General features: G+C 35.4%; 1 protein-coding gene across 1 annotated transcript in view; it reads left to right on the top strand.

Moving 5' to 3' along the window:
* CPS1 (carbamoyl-phosphate synthase 1) overlaps positions 1-15,852 on the top strand; it is a 159,645-nt gene that overhangs the window by 130,905 nt on the left and 12,888 nt on the right. The window contains exons 30-34 of the mRNA XM_043992197.1: positions 720-827; positions 2,214-2,303; positions 2,906-3,076; positions 5,769-5,843; positions 11,068-11,166. Coding sequence (XP_043848132.1) covers positions 720-827; positions 2,214-2,303; positions 2,906-3,076; positions 5,769-5,843; positions 11,068-11,166 — 543 coding nt within the window. The remainder of the gene's footprint in view (positions 1-719; positions 828-2,213; positions 2,304-2,905; positions 3,077-5,768; positions 5,844-11,067; positions 11,167-15,852) is intronic.

Genomic DNA, 15,852 nt, shown 5'->3' with positions numbered 1-15,852 from the left:
TGTCTGAGGCCGGATTTGAACTCAGGTACTCCTGATTCCAGGGCTGGTGCTCTATCCACTGCGCCACCCCGCTGCCCCCCTCCCAAGTCTTTTAATTTGTTAACCAGAATTTTAAAGTCAATCAACTAACAAACATTTATTAAGTGCTTACTTATGGATTATAAAAGGAAAACAGTCTCCACCCTAAAGGAGTTTACATTCAAATAAGGGAGACAACAAGTACATCAATAGGTATGTACAAATACATTGGGAATAAGTGCAAGGTAGTTTTTTGGGGTAAAACACTACAAGGGGTAAGGGCAACAGGAAAAAGCCTTCGAAGTGAATCTCTACAGAAGTCTGAGATTCTAAAAGAAAGAGGTGAGGAAGGAGCAACCAGGGCAAAGATGGGTGATAGAGTATTGTGTGTATGTGCCAATATGCCTTTGTTGTAGACTGATAGAAGGCACTAATGTGTTACTAGATAGAAATTCCAGAATTCTCCTCATAGTGTTAAGTGATTTCCATATAAATTAGCAGGAGTACTAGCCATTGAGATTCATGGTTCTCTATAACACACATTCTAGTAAGAAAACATACTTCTCAATGAATCAAATCACATGTATATCCACCGTTGTGGGGAATCACCAAAACGATAGATCCATTGCTCCTGGGTAGGCATTCTCCTTGTTAAAACTGGTGATTAACCAATCTTCTCCCATTCCCCCCTCTTTTTCTAGGTTATTTCCCATGCAATCTCTGAACATGTGGAAGATGCAGGTGTCCATTCAGGAGATGCCACTCTGATGCTACCAACACAAACCATCAGTCAAGGAGCCATTGAAAAGGTTATAATTGTTATGTAATTATGCAAGGATTTAAGTCAAATGAAAGATTTCAATATATTTTACATAATATGTAATGGTATAAAACACATTGATATTAGCTTTAATCAATGTATGTATTCCCTCTGCTGATAAGAATTTTCTGTGAAAATTCTTGCCCATGTTTTTCTTACATACTCTTGATGTTCTTCATAATTTAGTGCAGGACTCCATCTTTTTTTTTTTTAATTACTTGTGAATACTACTGTAGAATGCATTGGAGCAAATTTATTTCTTGGGATCATTAAGAAATTTTAAAGTGCAAAAACTAGTTCTTTTCCTCTCCCTTTCAAAAATAAATTAAATTTTATTAGATGTCTTAAAATCTTTCCCAAGTACAAATATACTGATTCAATATGGAATTATACATGAATATTTTCAACATGTTTTATATTTTTAAGGAGTTTCTCAAAGCTGATGTCCATTTATCATTAGCCTTCAGCTGTTACATTCTATCTAGTTTGCTAAGTATAGTATTTCAGACATCCGTGCTTTCTTTGTCTTCCATTTCACTGTGATGAAAGTCACATGGCTCAAGGAAATATTAGATTGAGGAAATAGCTCAAGTCAATAATGGCAGTACTTAAAATGCACCTATTTCAAATATGTCCCAGCTTCAGGATAAAGATCTCAAGAACTCGAACTAATTTTCCAAATCTCCCAGAGCTCAGTCCCTGGAAGTGATCCACAGGCCTTCCCGTTTCTTTCATCTTCTCATTAAATGGGCACATTGCTCTCAAAAAGGTAACTTGTGAAGAGCCCATGACTCTCTTCATCCATCCGCTCTTCTGGCCTGGTTACCTCTAATTTCTAGCTAGATTCATATAACATGTTGTGTGACACATAGGACCCTCCTACAGAGGAAGGCAGCTTTCTTCCCACCCTAATCTGCCCATCTCAGTTTAACTCCTGCATGGGACAGGACAATTGTCTGTCTCAAGGATGTGACATAAAAGAAAGCTGTCCTGCCTCTTTTCAGTACCATGTAATTTCAGAAACTACACTTCTCAGCAGGTCAAATTTTAGCTTTTGAGGAATTTGGTCTATATCTTCTAGTACTGGAATCACTAGATTGAAAGGTCCTCAACTAGCCATCAGAGTGAATCTAGAGAAAATAGCTGCCTGCGTGACTGAGGAAAGGTAATAATGAATAAATTACATTTCTTTCCACAGGCCATAGTGCCTGATATTTATCAATGAAAAAAAGGATCATAGATAAGACTTGTCAGGAACTTATCAGTTGCAGAAATTAAAAGGTTAAGGGAATGTGTTTTATTTAACCTGCTTTATTAATTCTATACATTGTACACAATGATATCATTATGGCATTATCTTATCTCTTCACCCTAGGTAAAGGATGCCACCAGAAAAATTGCAAAGGCCTTTGCCATCTCTGGACCATTCAATGTACAGTTTCTTGTGAGAGGAAATGATGTTTTGGTAAGAATTGTTATGGCTGTTTGAGAAGACATTACTCTTAACTTCAGTGTTAAGTCAGGTCAGTTCAGGTGCCGCAGATATTCTATTTCTTTGTGAACACCAACCGGTCACTGAGACTTCTACAGCTATTTATCTCTGTATGTGGTATAGTGCTGAACACATAATACCTGCCTTGTTTGACGGCATATGCCCTTTGTGCCACTGATATGTCATTCATGGCTTTGTTAAGCACTCTGAGTTACATTGTAAGGAAAGTATGATCTCCGTTCATACAATGTGGTAATTCGAGGGTTTATAACAGGTTTATAAAATTGCTGTCTGTCAGCAAACACATTGGTGTGCTACTGAGTTATGAGAAAACAAGGGACTGGTTTTGAATGCCATTTAAAGCAATGTGATATGGGAACTAGGTTAGCCTTCAGTGATTTAGACTATATTACAAGTTTTGGAAAATTACATGCTCCAATCCTTCATGATCCCAGGGCATTTTTTACTATACCCTATGAGATATGATACTATATGATATATCCTACTGTAGAGAGTGGTTTTTACCCTTATCTTCCCCTTTTCATCACCTCTTTCAACTTACTCTTTATTTCCAGGTAATAGAATGTAACTTGCGAGCTTCCCGATCATTCCCCTTTGTGTCCAAGACTCTTGGAGTGGACTTTATTGATGTGGCCACAAAAGTGATGATTGGAGAAAACATTGATGAGACACCTCTTCCTACATTAAATAACCCCATAATTCCTGCTGACTATGTTGCTATTAAGGTAAATTTAAAATACATATGTATTTATACACACATAAATATATTCATATATGTATACACACATGGGTATATTGTGTATATATGTATGTATATGAACATATATATGTATATGTTTATATACATATATACATACACACACACACACATATTAACTTCCCATCTTTTGCAAGAAGTCTGTCCCATTCCTCCTTAATGTTGGTGCCTTTCCACTATGACTACCCCCATTTCATCCTGTCTGGATATTATTTGTACATAGATGTTTTCATGTTGTATCTCTCATTAGACTATGAGTTCTTTAAGGGTAGGGACTATTTCTTGTCTTTCTTTGTATCCCTAGTCCTGATGTCTATCTAGCCACTAAACCCAGATGGTTCTGAAGGAGAGAGAGGTTGGTGACCTTGCACAGCCTTCCCTCAGTTAAATCCAATTCACTGCAAGTCATGATATCACCTTGATGTCACAGTCCTCTTTGAGAACGAAGGCCAAACAACAACAGTTCTTAACATGGTGCCTGGCACATAGTAGGTGCTTACACAATGCTAACTGACTAATAGTGTCAGGGAAAATCAATAGGAAAAATTTGTCACTGAAGGTTAGGTTGATCTCAATGGAGACCTGATAAGACAAAAGCACCAGATTAGGAGTCTGTGTTAGACCCTTCTTGTTAAAGGGTTATTTGAACCATTTACTCCCTCTTTAAGATAGGTAGAGTGCTACATTCTTCCAGTGACCCAGCTATCAAGAAAAACTAGATGATAATATTGATCGTTCACAATATTGGGTGAGAATTATCAGTCCAATCAGTCTCATTTCTATAATAAAAATTTCAATGTGTGATTCAAAGATTTTTAAGCTTGTGTTTTCATGGTAGATGGCATGTATGGAAACTGGCTACCAAGAAATTGTTAATTTAGCTTCATTAATGGCCCTTAAGGAGAATGTAATTAAAATGTAATTGGAGGCTAAATAACAGTATTTTAAAGAACTGGTGAGTCAAATTATTTTAAGAAAAAATGTGTGTGTATATATGTATGTAAGGATTATGGATAAGACAGTGTAACTGTGGCTCATGATAGATAAATAAGTTAAGGAAATGTGATTTAAACTCCTTTAATCATAGTATTATCATGGCATCATCTTAACTCAAGGTGAAGGATGCCATCTGAAAAATTATGTATGTATGTATGTATATATGTATATAAATATCCACACATGTATATGCAGAGATGCATATAATTTAGACTCACTATGTGCACACTATATATATATATATATATATATACACATATAAATATATATAGCTGTAAACACATATATACAAATACATGTTTATAAGCATCTATACTATTAAAGCTTAAAACAGTATTAACACTTTTGGAACAGTCTGTCTACACACCTGTAGGGGAGAAAGCCGTAGGGAGAGGACAACTAGGGTTCAGCTCCTGCTTCTAACACTTACTATTTATATGAACCTGGGAAAATCATTTAATATTTCATTATCCCAGGCAAATCTCCAAGATTACAAATTGCAGAACACATGCTATATTGGTTTGGGGAGCATCCTCATTAGAGCATCCTCTCCTATACCAATTTAGTTAGAGAGCTGGACAAATACACACATATAGACATGTATATGTGTATATGTTGCTCATCACTACATCTACATCTATTTCACCATTAACAAAAATGGCCAATACTTCTGAGAGTCCTTTCTCTCCTTTTCATTTCTTAAATAGTCATCATTTAGCTTTTTAGTGACACTTATCACTGCAGTTTGTAAACTTTAAAGTGCTCTAGAAATTCAAGCTTTGGTTATTACAGTTATGTACTTAAAATATCTTCTAAGTACTCATTAGCAGTTACTATAGCAGCAACCTAGTGAGGTGGGGAGATGTTTACTAGTGGCATTTACATTCTGAAGTTGAGGAAACTAAACTTAAGAGATATTAAATGAGTTCCCTGGGGGTATAGCCGGTGACCTATAATTGGTACTGGAAATTATAAAATCCATTGTTCCTGGATTTGGTGCTTTTTCATGATGAGTTAGATGCTAAGTTGAGGATAAAAATAGACAATATACATGTGCATAAATGAGAAATAAATATTTGGTTTTAAAGTAATTTTCACTGATAAAGTTAAAGAGAATCTCTTATCTCTTCATATCACATGAAAATTCTTGGCAGAAATATTTGTAAACAGAATATTTTCCAAAGCTTTTAAAGAGGTGTCAGCAACTGTTTAATGTTTTAGAAGTCAGCTCACAGACAGCCATTTTTGGCAAGATTGCCTGTTCCAAGTCCAAACCATCAGAACATGGAGATGAATGTTTAAAAGCCCTACTAAGAAAAAATAATATGTTTGAACTCTTTGTCTTGGGAGTTTGATGCCCAGTAGACTTTGTGTTAAATCACTGTTGGGGAGAAATTTCTGTGTAGGCTAGATTAGAAACCTTGGCATGGATTGGTCACAGGGGCCCTATTACTGAAAGAATTTGTGATCATTTAACCCATATTTTTGGCCAAGAATGCAGGAAATTCTTGGAACTGAATTTTAGAGCAATCTTTCAAGTCAGTAGCCTTCACCAGTGAGATACTGACATGTCTACTACACCCTGAATGAATTTTGTGAGGGATGACTTATTGCACTTATTCCTTTTATCTGTCTTACCTTTCTCATTCCTTATTTTTCATTAGGCCCCAATGTTCTCCTGGCCCCGGTTGAGAGATGCAGATCCCATTCTGCGATGTGAGATGGCTTCCACTGGAGAGGTACTTAGTTAATGATCTTTAGACTTACTATTATCATTGTTATTATCACCATCATCATTTTAATCATCAACATCATTATTACCAAACCAGAGCTAAATGACATGGACTTATGATCTGGTAATGTGTTTAATAAAGAAAAGAAGAGAATGCAAAAGCTGTTTGCAGTCAGAATAACTCTTAAACTCCTTTATGGTTAGCACCCACACATGCTTGGCCAAGTTATTCCTCTCACCTCTTATTTTTCAGTATTTTAATATAGTGTTTCTAATTCACTTCTAGATACCTCAATGGAATTTGACATTTCTAAGTATTTATTATAAGCCATCCAGGAAAGTTCAGGGACTTTTATCATAAGGTTCTAAAGGCTTTCCCTACCTCTGTACTAATAAATTAATCCTAACAGTATTAGGAATTTAACTATTGTTATACTCAACTACATAAATACTACATAAATAAACTACATATGTAAAAGCCTAAATATAGATTAAAAGAATCCATGCACATACTGGTCCCAAGGATTTATCTGAAAAAACAATGTAATGGGACTGACCACTGGATGTCCCCCTTCACTTGCATTGGGACTTTTTTGAAGGGTTTTTCTTTTGTTTCTTTTTGGGGGGGGTGTTGTTGTTTTGTTTTGGGGGGAGTGTAAAATATGTCTTTTGCAAGAAGTCATATTCTGGAAAGTTTTCTACATGTCAGTGTCTATATATTTTATAAATCACCTAGCCTTTGACAGACATACTAGATGCAAACTTCAGATTCTCATCACTGCACATCAAAATGGTAACATCAAACTGGAGTCTGGGTATTTACCTTTTATATGAATGAAGCATTTGCTAAAGGAAAAAAAATAATTGTATCAAATATATGATATTTTGATGGTTGTATAGTTACAAGCAAGATATAAAGCAGGAAATCAATGAAATAGAGACAGTAGGGGAAAGATAAGATAGATGGTTATTCTACTTGTATGGAGTTGAGGATGATTTTGCTTTAGCCCCTTTGCTACATTTTATAATCATTTCCCCAAATGCAATCTAATCTTTGTTGAAGACTAATAGGCTGGGAAACCCTAACTTTAAGATTAATGATATCATTCCATGTTTCCATTATGTAGAAGAAGGAACTCTTCAGGTTAAGCCTGGTATTTGGGATAATACAGTAGTAGGTCTGTGTTCAATCAGTCCAGTTTTCATTATATTGAAAGATCTGTTTTCCATTAGTGCTGTTTTCTGTGGAGTGGCCTATCTGTTTTCAGAGTGTAATGGTCAAAGAAAATACCCTCATGTCTTTTCTGCCTCCAGACATACATTTCTGGAGCTGACGAGCATATGAAAGGGTTAGAAATGGAGCCAATTTTTGCAGATGGAAGTGGAGAATATTTTATTCATAAAAGAGATCATTCTTATGAGTTAGAAAGATCTATATTCACAAGTATCATAAAGTAAGATGTCGGATGGTCTGTCTCATAGCTAAAATAAGAATAAGTCTTGTTTAGTGAAAGCTCAATTATTCTTTAAAGAGACATTTTCAGTGCACACATGTCTTGTTTGGGATTGAATCAACCACAGCCCTTGGTGAAGAAACTATATTTTACTTTCCTTAATGGTAAGGTGCATGTCAGTACTAATTCTTATGGGAAATCTGACCATTGATCCAGGCTTTTTATTTCTGCTTTTTTTTTGATGAAGTTCATTGTATGTTCTAGTTTGGAATGTTTTCTCTCCTCAAGCCTCCAACTTCATTTCTCAGTGCCACAGATGACCTCACTCATTGAAACCACATGTTGTGGGCTCCCTTATCTATTCTTCTTTATACTGAAGAGTTTCACTACATCTGCAACCATCTTTCCATCCTTTCCTTTGACCTCTGAAAATGAGATCTCTTTGCCAAGGTTCATCTCTCCATTTTTCCCTTTGACCATATCTTCTCCCATCTTTGCTAGGACTTTGTTTTACTGACCATTCCTTCTCACTCTCTCTTTCTTTTATTTTTAAAACTTTCTCTCCCCTCTTTTTCATACTCTTTCTCTCACTCCTCACTTCTCTGTCTATTTCTGTCTCTTTTTGTTTCTGTGTCTCATTCTCCACTCTCCTGTGAATATTCTCTGGCCTCCCCTATCCTATAAAACCTTCCCTTGAGCATTCTACTTCCTTACTCTGTAGTTCACATATTTCCCCTCCTCATCACCACTAGACTTTTAAAAAGAATATTCTATACTTATCACATCCACATCTTCCCTATCTGCTTATTTTTGTATTATCTCTGATTTAGATTCTCTTTCCACTACTTCTCCAAAATTGTCCTCTCCAAAGTCACTAACTACCTCTTAATTGCCATATTCAAATGGATTTCCCCCAGTCCTCTATTCTAATTGTCCTTTCTTCAGTTTAATACTGTTGATCACTCACTTCTTGATGTTCCTTTGTCTGATTGCTTTGATAGTACAATTTCTTCTCACTACCATGTGTTCTATCTTCTCTTTTCTCTCTATACCTTTTTTGATAATCCATTCACTCCTAATTGAAAAATTATTACATCTATACTTATTATTTCCAAATCTGTGTATCTACTTTGATTTCTTTCTTTTTTGGTGAGGCAGTTGGGGTTAAGTGACTTGCCCAGGGTCACACAGCTAGTAAGTGTCAAGTGTCTGAGGTCAGATTTGAACTCAGGTCCTCCTCAGTCCAGGGCTGGTGCACTATCTTTGCCACCTATCTGCCCCCATCTACTTTGATTTCTTCCCTGAACTCTAGCTCTGTATTTTCAAGTGTCTGTTGGACATCTCTACTTAGATGTCATACTAGCACATCAAATTCACCCTGTTCAAAACTAAATTTATCTTTCCTTGTAAATTGTCCCCTCCTCCTCAGTTCTCTATCTCTATTGGTGTTAAACCTTGCAATTATCTTTGACTTCCTTCAGATCCCACATCTAATCTTCTGTGGCAGGATCTCTTTTATCCATATCCTCTACTTTACTTGCAATGTCATTCCCCCTCATTCAGTCTTCATTACCTCCCACCTGAGCTATTGAAATACATTCCTAACAGATCTCCCTGCCTCCAGCATCTCTTCTCTCTAATTCAGCCTTCACAGGACTGCCAAAAGAATTTTCTTAGCATATAGGTCTGACCATGTCACTTTTCTGTTCATAAACCTTGAGTGGTTTTTTCATTGCCTGTAGAATGTCATACAGACTCCTTAAGCTGGCTTGAGAGACCTTGTTTAACCTGCTTTTCCAATCTTCTTATCTCCTTTCATATACTCCATGTTAAAGTGACCCTGGGCTGTTAGCTATTTCCTGGTCTTTCTTGCCTCTATGTATTCCTGCAGGTTGTTATTCTGGAACCGATTTTCTCAGCTTCTCTTCCCATTATGATTGTCTTCTTCCTTCAAGCTCCAGCTTCAGTTCTACCTTCTCTCTGAGCCTACACTTGATCCTCCAATTTCTAAGTGATTTATCCCTCCTTATACTTAGAGCATCTTGTCTACATTCCTCCTTTGACTTTATCATATCCTATCTTGTTTTCCCACTTATACATAATATATATAATATTATAATATATAACATAATATTATATATATACATTGTTGTATCTGTCCCTGAATGCAGGAATTATGTTGTTTTCAATCTATATCATTAGTCTCAAGCTAAATGCCTTGCACATAGTAGACAATTTGGCCATCTTGTTCAATTGTTGATTTTGTTGAAGTCACTGGAATTGGGCCTATGCAAAAACTTATTCCCTTTAGAAAATTTAACAGTCCCTAAGCACTTGTCTAGTTAAGATGCTCATTGCTCAGTAGGAGTTGGCATATACTAATAGTAGACAGTTTTAGTTTAGGAAATGCCCCATTGGTATTAAGGAAACATTTGTTTAAAATAGAAATTTAGTAAATTTAGGTTTCTTTAGTGATGTTGATGAACCATTGTCAATGATAATGGGCACAGTAGACCAATTGTCATCTTGTGCAGGATCATGTTTATTCTTGTTTTTTTGTTTTGTTTTGTTTTTGTTTTTGTTTGTTTGTTTTGACTGGGCAATGAGGGTTAAATGACTTGCCCAGGGTCACACAGCTAGTGTCAAGTGTCTGAGGCTGGATTTTTGAACTCAGGTCCTCCTGAATTCAGGGCTGGTGCTTTATCCACCGCACCAACTAGCTGCCCCTATGTTTATTCTTTATTTTACAGTATCTTCTTTGCTTTTAATTATAATGTAGTATACCTTGGAGATAGCATGTATGAAATTTTACCTGAGAAGAACTCTCTGTATCCAATATTAATGTATAATTTTATGCTAGTTTGGGCTTAGTTTTAGAAAATCCTATGTTATTTAGGACTTCAATAGGATATCTTGATTCATATTTCCTTAAAAAAACAAACTCAGACTCCACTTTAATAGAATTTTCTGTAATTGACTTTATCTGAAGAATTTTCCATAAGGAATATTTAATGTTGTTTACCTAGTTGACCAGAAATTATATTGCTACTTTATATGTGCATTATTTCATAGGGGAATAGCAATGTTGTTATTTGTATATTATCATATTAATGTTTAATCACACACATACTCATGTGCAGAGTGAATCTTAGGCTATCACTTGTACAATGCAGATTTTTTACTTCTAGTGTACTATTAAGTAGAGAAATAAATGATTATTCGTTTAATATTGCTTAATTAAAAACATAAGATACTTTTGTCCTGGTTGGTGCCTGGAATTGGATTTCATGACCATGAGATCATAGACAACGTAAGTTAAATAAGTAGAAGAGACAAATGTTATTCCCTCTCATTGATTATTTCTTTTGAGATTTATGACGAGAGGTTCTCCATAGATTATTTTATATTAAATTACAGCATTCATATTATAGGCAGCATGGCATAGTATATATCAAAAAAGACATTAGAATCAAGAAAATCTCAGTTCATGTCCTGTTTTGGACATGTTTTGCTGACTGTGTGACCTTGGGCAAGTCACTTGACTTCTTGTGCCTCATACAATTCTCCCATACTGTAAGCTGCAGACCAGTTGCTGATCTGCATTGGTAAAAGTAGTTTTCTCACCAGGAGTTCTCTACACTGATGAAATCACAGCTACACTGGAAGGTTGATTGAAATTCCCTGAGCAAGTTCCCTGGCGATTTCTCTCCCTGCTATTACTACCCATTATCTTAGGTTGCTAAGTTATACTAATCCGCTCATTTTATCCCCAAACAGGTTGCTTGCTTTGGTGAAAGTATTCATACGGCTTTCCTGAAGGCAATGCTTTCCACAGGATTTAAGATACCACAGAAAGGCATTCTGATTGGGATCCAGGTAAGTGTGCCTGCGAAGCCATCTGCATGTGTGTAAGAGAGGCGGCAAGGGGTAGAAAGGAAGTCCATTGATTGGAGAAAGAAAAAAATGAAGACTACATTATTTAGAATTTGACTTAGTGAGAATTTACGAAAGGAAATGTTTGCTCTTGGTGGATTATCTGTCCACTTTTGTTTACTTTTTTTTTTTTTTTTAGTGAGACAGTTGGGGTTAAGTGACTTGCCCACGGTCACACAGCTAGTGAGTGTTAAGTGTCTGAGGCCGGATTTAAACTCAGGTATTCCTGACTCCAGGGCTGGTGCTCTATCCACTGCGCCACTTAGCTGCCCCCACTTTTGTTTACTTTTAAGTAAAAAGTTTGAAGATTTTTTACATTCTTCAGCAGAATCAAAGAACACAAAAAAATCATAGAAAAAATGTCTAACAAAGGGGCATTTATTCCCAAAGAACATAACTTGCATTTATATTTTTTGGGAAATTTAATTCTACAAGAATATTAACTTCCTCCCTCCCCTAAGACCAGGACATTAGACATCTGTAAAAATAATATAAATGGAGAGCCTTATAAAATGAAAAAGGCTTCTCTTAGTTTGTAATTTTGAATCTGATTGTATTTCTTTGGGCAAGGTAATCAATACATCTAATATAGGTTCTTAATTTGTGGTCCATTGGCCCCCAAGGGAGTTGGGAATAGATTTCATGAGGTCTATGAACTTGGACAGGAAAAAATTACATCTTTATTTCAATACAATTGATTTCCTTTATAATCCTATGCCTTTTATTTTATGCTTAAAAATATTGTTCTAAAAAGTTAACAAACTTCATCTGATTGCCAAAAGGTCTGAATGCGAAAGGTTAAGATCGTCTAATGTAAGGATAATTGCTTATGTTAAGAGATACAGTAGTCTGTTTTGCTCATAAATATTTTGAAGGTTGCTACATATTTCCCAACTGGTCAATTACTTTATTTTGTGATTAGATAATTCTAGGGTCCTATAAAACAATTGACACAATAGCCCTGCTGTGCTTTTAATAAGATGATGCCCTGCATTATTACTTAGAAATCAATAAAAACATAATTAAAATAGTACCAGATATTCTCTAGCTAGTAGGTGATTATTACAAAAATTGTCTCATTAGGGTGTCTTCATATAAATAAACTAGACTTAGGGGGCTGACTAGAGAGAGTAACAGCATCAAGGAGAAGTTTCAGAAGAGAACACCTTAGGATAGCTCTTCTTAAAAATTTTTGTTACTGATTTTTTTTTTACATCACAAACATTTCCAGATTATATCACTCAATGAGAGGTATATCATACTAACTACAAATGCAAAACAAACAAAATAATAATAACATTACCTGAAAGAACATGCATTAATTCACACCTGTGGCCCCACCATGCTCTCTATTTTTAAATAATTTTTTAATGAACAGAAATCTATTTTTCCCCAAACCCTACTCCATTGACAAAAAAAGATAAGAAATTCCAAATATGCTTAGTCAAGCAAAGCAAATTCCTTCATTAGCTGTATCGAAAAACATCCATGTTTCATTCTGCACCCTAAATTCATCACCAGTCAGTCAGGAGGTATTATGTTTCATCATCAGTTCTCTTTATTCATGGATAGTCATTTCATTGATCATAGTTCTTGCAGTTTTCAAAGATGTCTTCACAAATAACTATTGTCATATAAATTATTCTTCTGGTTCTACTTATTTAATTCTTCATCGGTTTATGTTAATTTTCATAATGTTGATGTTACAGTATAAATCATCATATTTCTACTAACTTCACTCTGCATCAGTTTAAGTTTTTCTATGTCTCTGTGACACCATTTATTTCCTCATTTCTTTTAGCACAGTAGTATTTCATCATATTCATATACCATTTAATTTATGGAGCCACACCTTATTTGATGGGCATGCCTTAGTTTCTAGTTGTTTTTGCCACCAGGAAAAAGACTATTATAAATGTTTTTGTACTTATAGGACTTTTTTTATTTCCCCAATATATTTTAGGTATAGACCACTGTGGTATAGCTGAGTCAAAGGGCATACTGTTTAGTAACTTTTTCTGAATAATTCTAAATTGCTTTCTAGAAAGGTTGCACAGGTCCACTCACAGTGCACTAACATGCATATTTTTCCATAGCTTATCTAACACTTATCATTTTCCTTTTTTTGGTTAGTCTTGCAAATTTTGGGGACATCTTTGAGTGAGGTAGCATCTCAAAATTGTTTTAATTTTCATTTGCTTTATTTTTTTTTCCCTTGAGAACTGCCTGTTCATATTCTTAGACCATTTATCAATTGGGGAATGGCTTTTATCTTTATACATTTGAATTTGTGACTTGTGCATCTTGGAAATGAAACCTTTATCAGTTTGCTGCAAAGATTTTCCCCCACTTAATTATTTCCCTTTTAATCTTAGTATTGGATTTTTGGAAGCAAAAAAAATCATTATAGGTAATCAAAATGATCTGTTTTATCTTCCTTTAATCCTTTCCCTTCCTTGGTCATGAACTTTGCTTCTATCCATATATCTGATAAATATTTTTCCATATTTTTCTAATTTATTTATTATGCCATTTTAAATATCTAAGTTTTATATCTATTTGGGGGCTTATCTTTGCATTATGTGTGAAGCATTGAAATCTAATTTCTTCTGAGCTGCTGTTCAGTATTTTAGTCTTAAAGGTACCCAAAAGGTGGGACTGAGCAGCCAAAGCAGAGGATAAAACGAGTTACTTGTAACTGCCAGTTTTAATGGCAGTTCAGAGACAATTTAAACCTTGTGCTAGATGCTTCACATCACAAGTAGGTTTTAAATATTATTCAATCTCAAGTATGAGAAAATTCGCCCAACATCTAGTTATGGTTTAAAGTTTAATGTGAGTATGCGGCTAGGTGGTGCAGTGGATGGAGCACCGGCCCTGGAGTCGGGGGTACCTGAGTTCAAATCCGGCCTCAGACACTTAAGACTTGCTGGCTGTGTGACCCTGGGCAAGTCACTTGGCCCCAGTTGCCTCACTAAAAAAAAAAAAAAAAAGTTTAATGTGAGGCCCATGAGCCTTCAAAGGAGACAAAGCCCCCAGAACAGCTCTTCACAACTAATAATCTTAGTGCTAGCATTTTAAAGCACCAGTTTAAAAAGGTAGTAATGTATAAAATTTGTCCTCATTTGGTTCTAGTGATTCCGGGAAATGGGAGGCAATATCTAATCTGAGTCATGCTAAGTATTTTTTGTGATTCAAACACCAGTTCTCATTTGAGTGAGCAGGATTTTTCTTTGTAGAAAGAAAACAAAAAAAAAAATATTGTGTTTTCTTAAACTTCGAAAAGCTCAAAGGGGGCTTCCCAAGGAAGGCTTACTTTCCAGTGCATTTTATTAACAAATCAATGTGCCAGCAGAAACAAGAGTTATTGCAAGAAACCTCCTTATGCCTCAGTATACATTGCTAGCAGGGGTTTTATCTTTAAATCACAGCATTTGAAAAAATTCTTAAAGAAATATCGAAAAGTTGAAGCTTGTGTTTTATGGCAGAATTGATCTGCACAACTGTAAACTAATAGAAAAGTACAAGAGTCTTTTTCCCCATCTAATATACACTATGTTGGAGGCAGGGATGATGGTCTCTCTTTGACATTAGGTAGTAATCTTTCATTTCCAGTGATTTAGATCAATTCTTAGTCTTGAATTTAAACGGGTGGGTTCAATAGACCTTACTAATGAGAAAGCCATAAGCAGCAAAATCACCAGGTATCTGCCTCAGTAATAGCATCATTAGCCACTTAACTTAACCACTTAACTACTTAAGCTACCGAACCCATCTTCACTTTTTTCCTAAGCTTTTAGTAATCGTTGGTCAAGTCACTGGCATTCTATTTTTTAGTTTGCTTTACAGTTTTTACCATTTAGTTTAATATGACTTATTTGACTTCATGTGAAGCCAAATGAACACATGAAGGACAAGCTTAAAAGGATGTAGGCTAGGGAGGTAACTATTTTAAGGTTAACCATTTAAGGGTTGAGTATATAATGAAGAGTAAGAAAGAACATACCTTTATCTCTTCAACTCCTTCCTCTTTTCTTCCCTCCTTCCTTTTCTCTCCTCTTCTCTCCCCTTTTCCCCTTTCTCTTCCCTCCCTTCCTCCCTCTAAAGCATTTGAAAGATACATTTCACATCTAAAAGTATAAGAATGTGTGAATTCTGACAGCATGGTGTAGTAGAAAGAACCTTAGTCTTAAAGTCAAAGGAACAGATTTTGAATTCCAGCTGTACTATTTTCTAGCCATATGACCCTGGGCCAGTCACTTAGCTGCCCCAGCCTCACTTTCCTTATGTATAAAATGGAAATAATAGCAAAAAACTACCTACCTCACATGATTATTGGGGAGAAAGGGGAAAATGTTGAAGCAGCATGTAATAGCTTTTATTTCTGTATTGTTTTAAGGTTTAAAATTTACCTAGATATTAACACACATATGTGTGTATATATATATATATCTCACATGTATATAGGTATATGTGTATACATAGACACATACACATACACATATATAATTTATGTATATATACATACACACATGCACATGCATACATACATAGTTACATGCATACACATACATACTATCCCCCTAGCAATGCTGTGAGGTTTGTGCTATTATTATCCCCATTATATAG

The sequence above is a fragment of the Dromiciops gliroides genome, chromosome 3 (genome assembly GCF_019393635.1).
Source record: "Dromiciops gliroides isolate mDroGli1 chromosome 3, mDroGli1.pri, whole genome shotgun sequence".
NCBI lineage: Eukaryota > Metazoa > Chordata > Mammalia > Microbiotheria > Microbiotheriidae > Dromiciops > Dromiciops gliroides.
The sequence above is the reverse complement of the archived record's forward strand: the minus strand, read 5'-3'. Positions and strand labels throughout refer to the sequence as shown.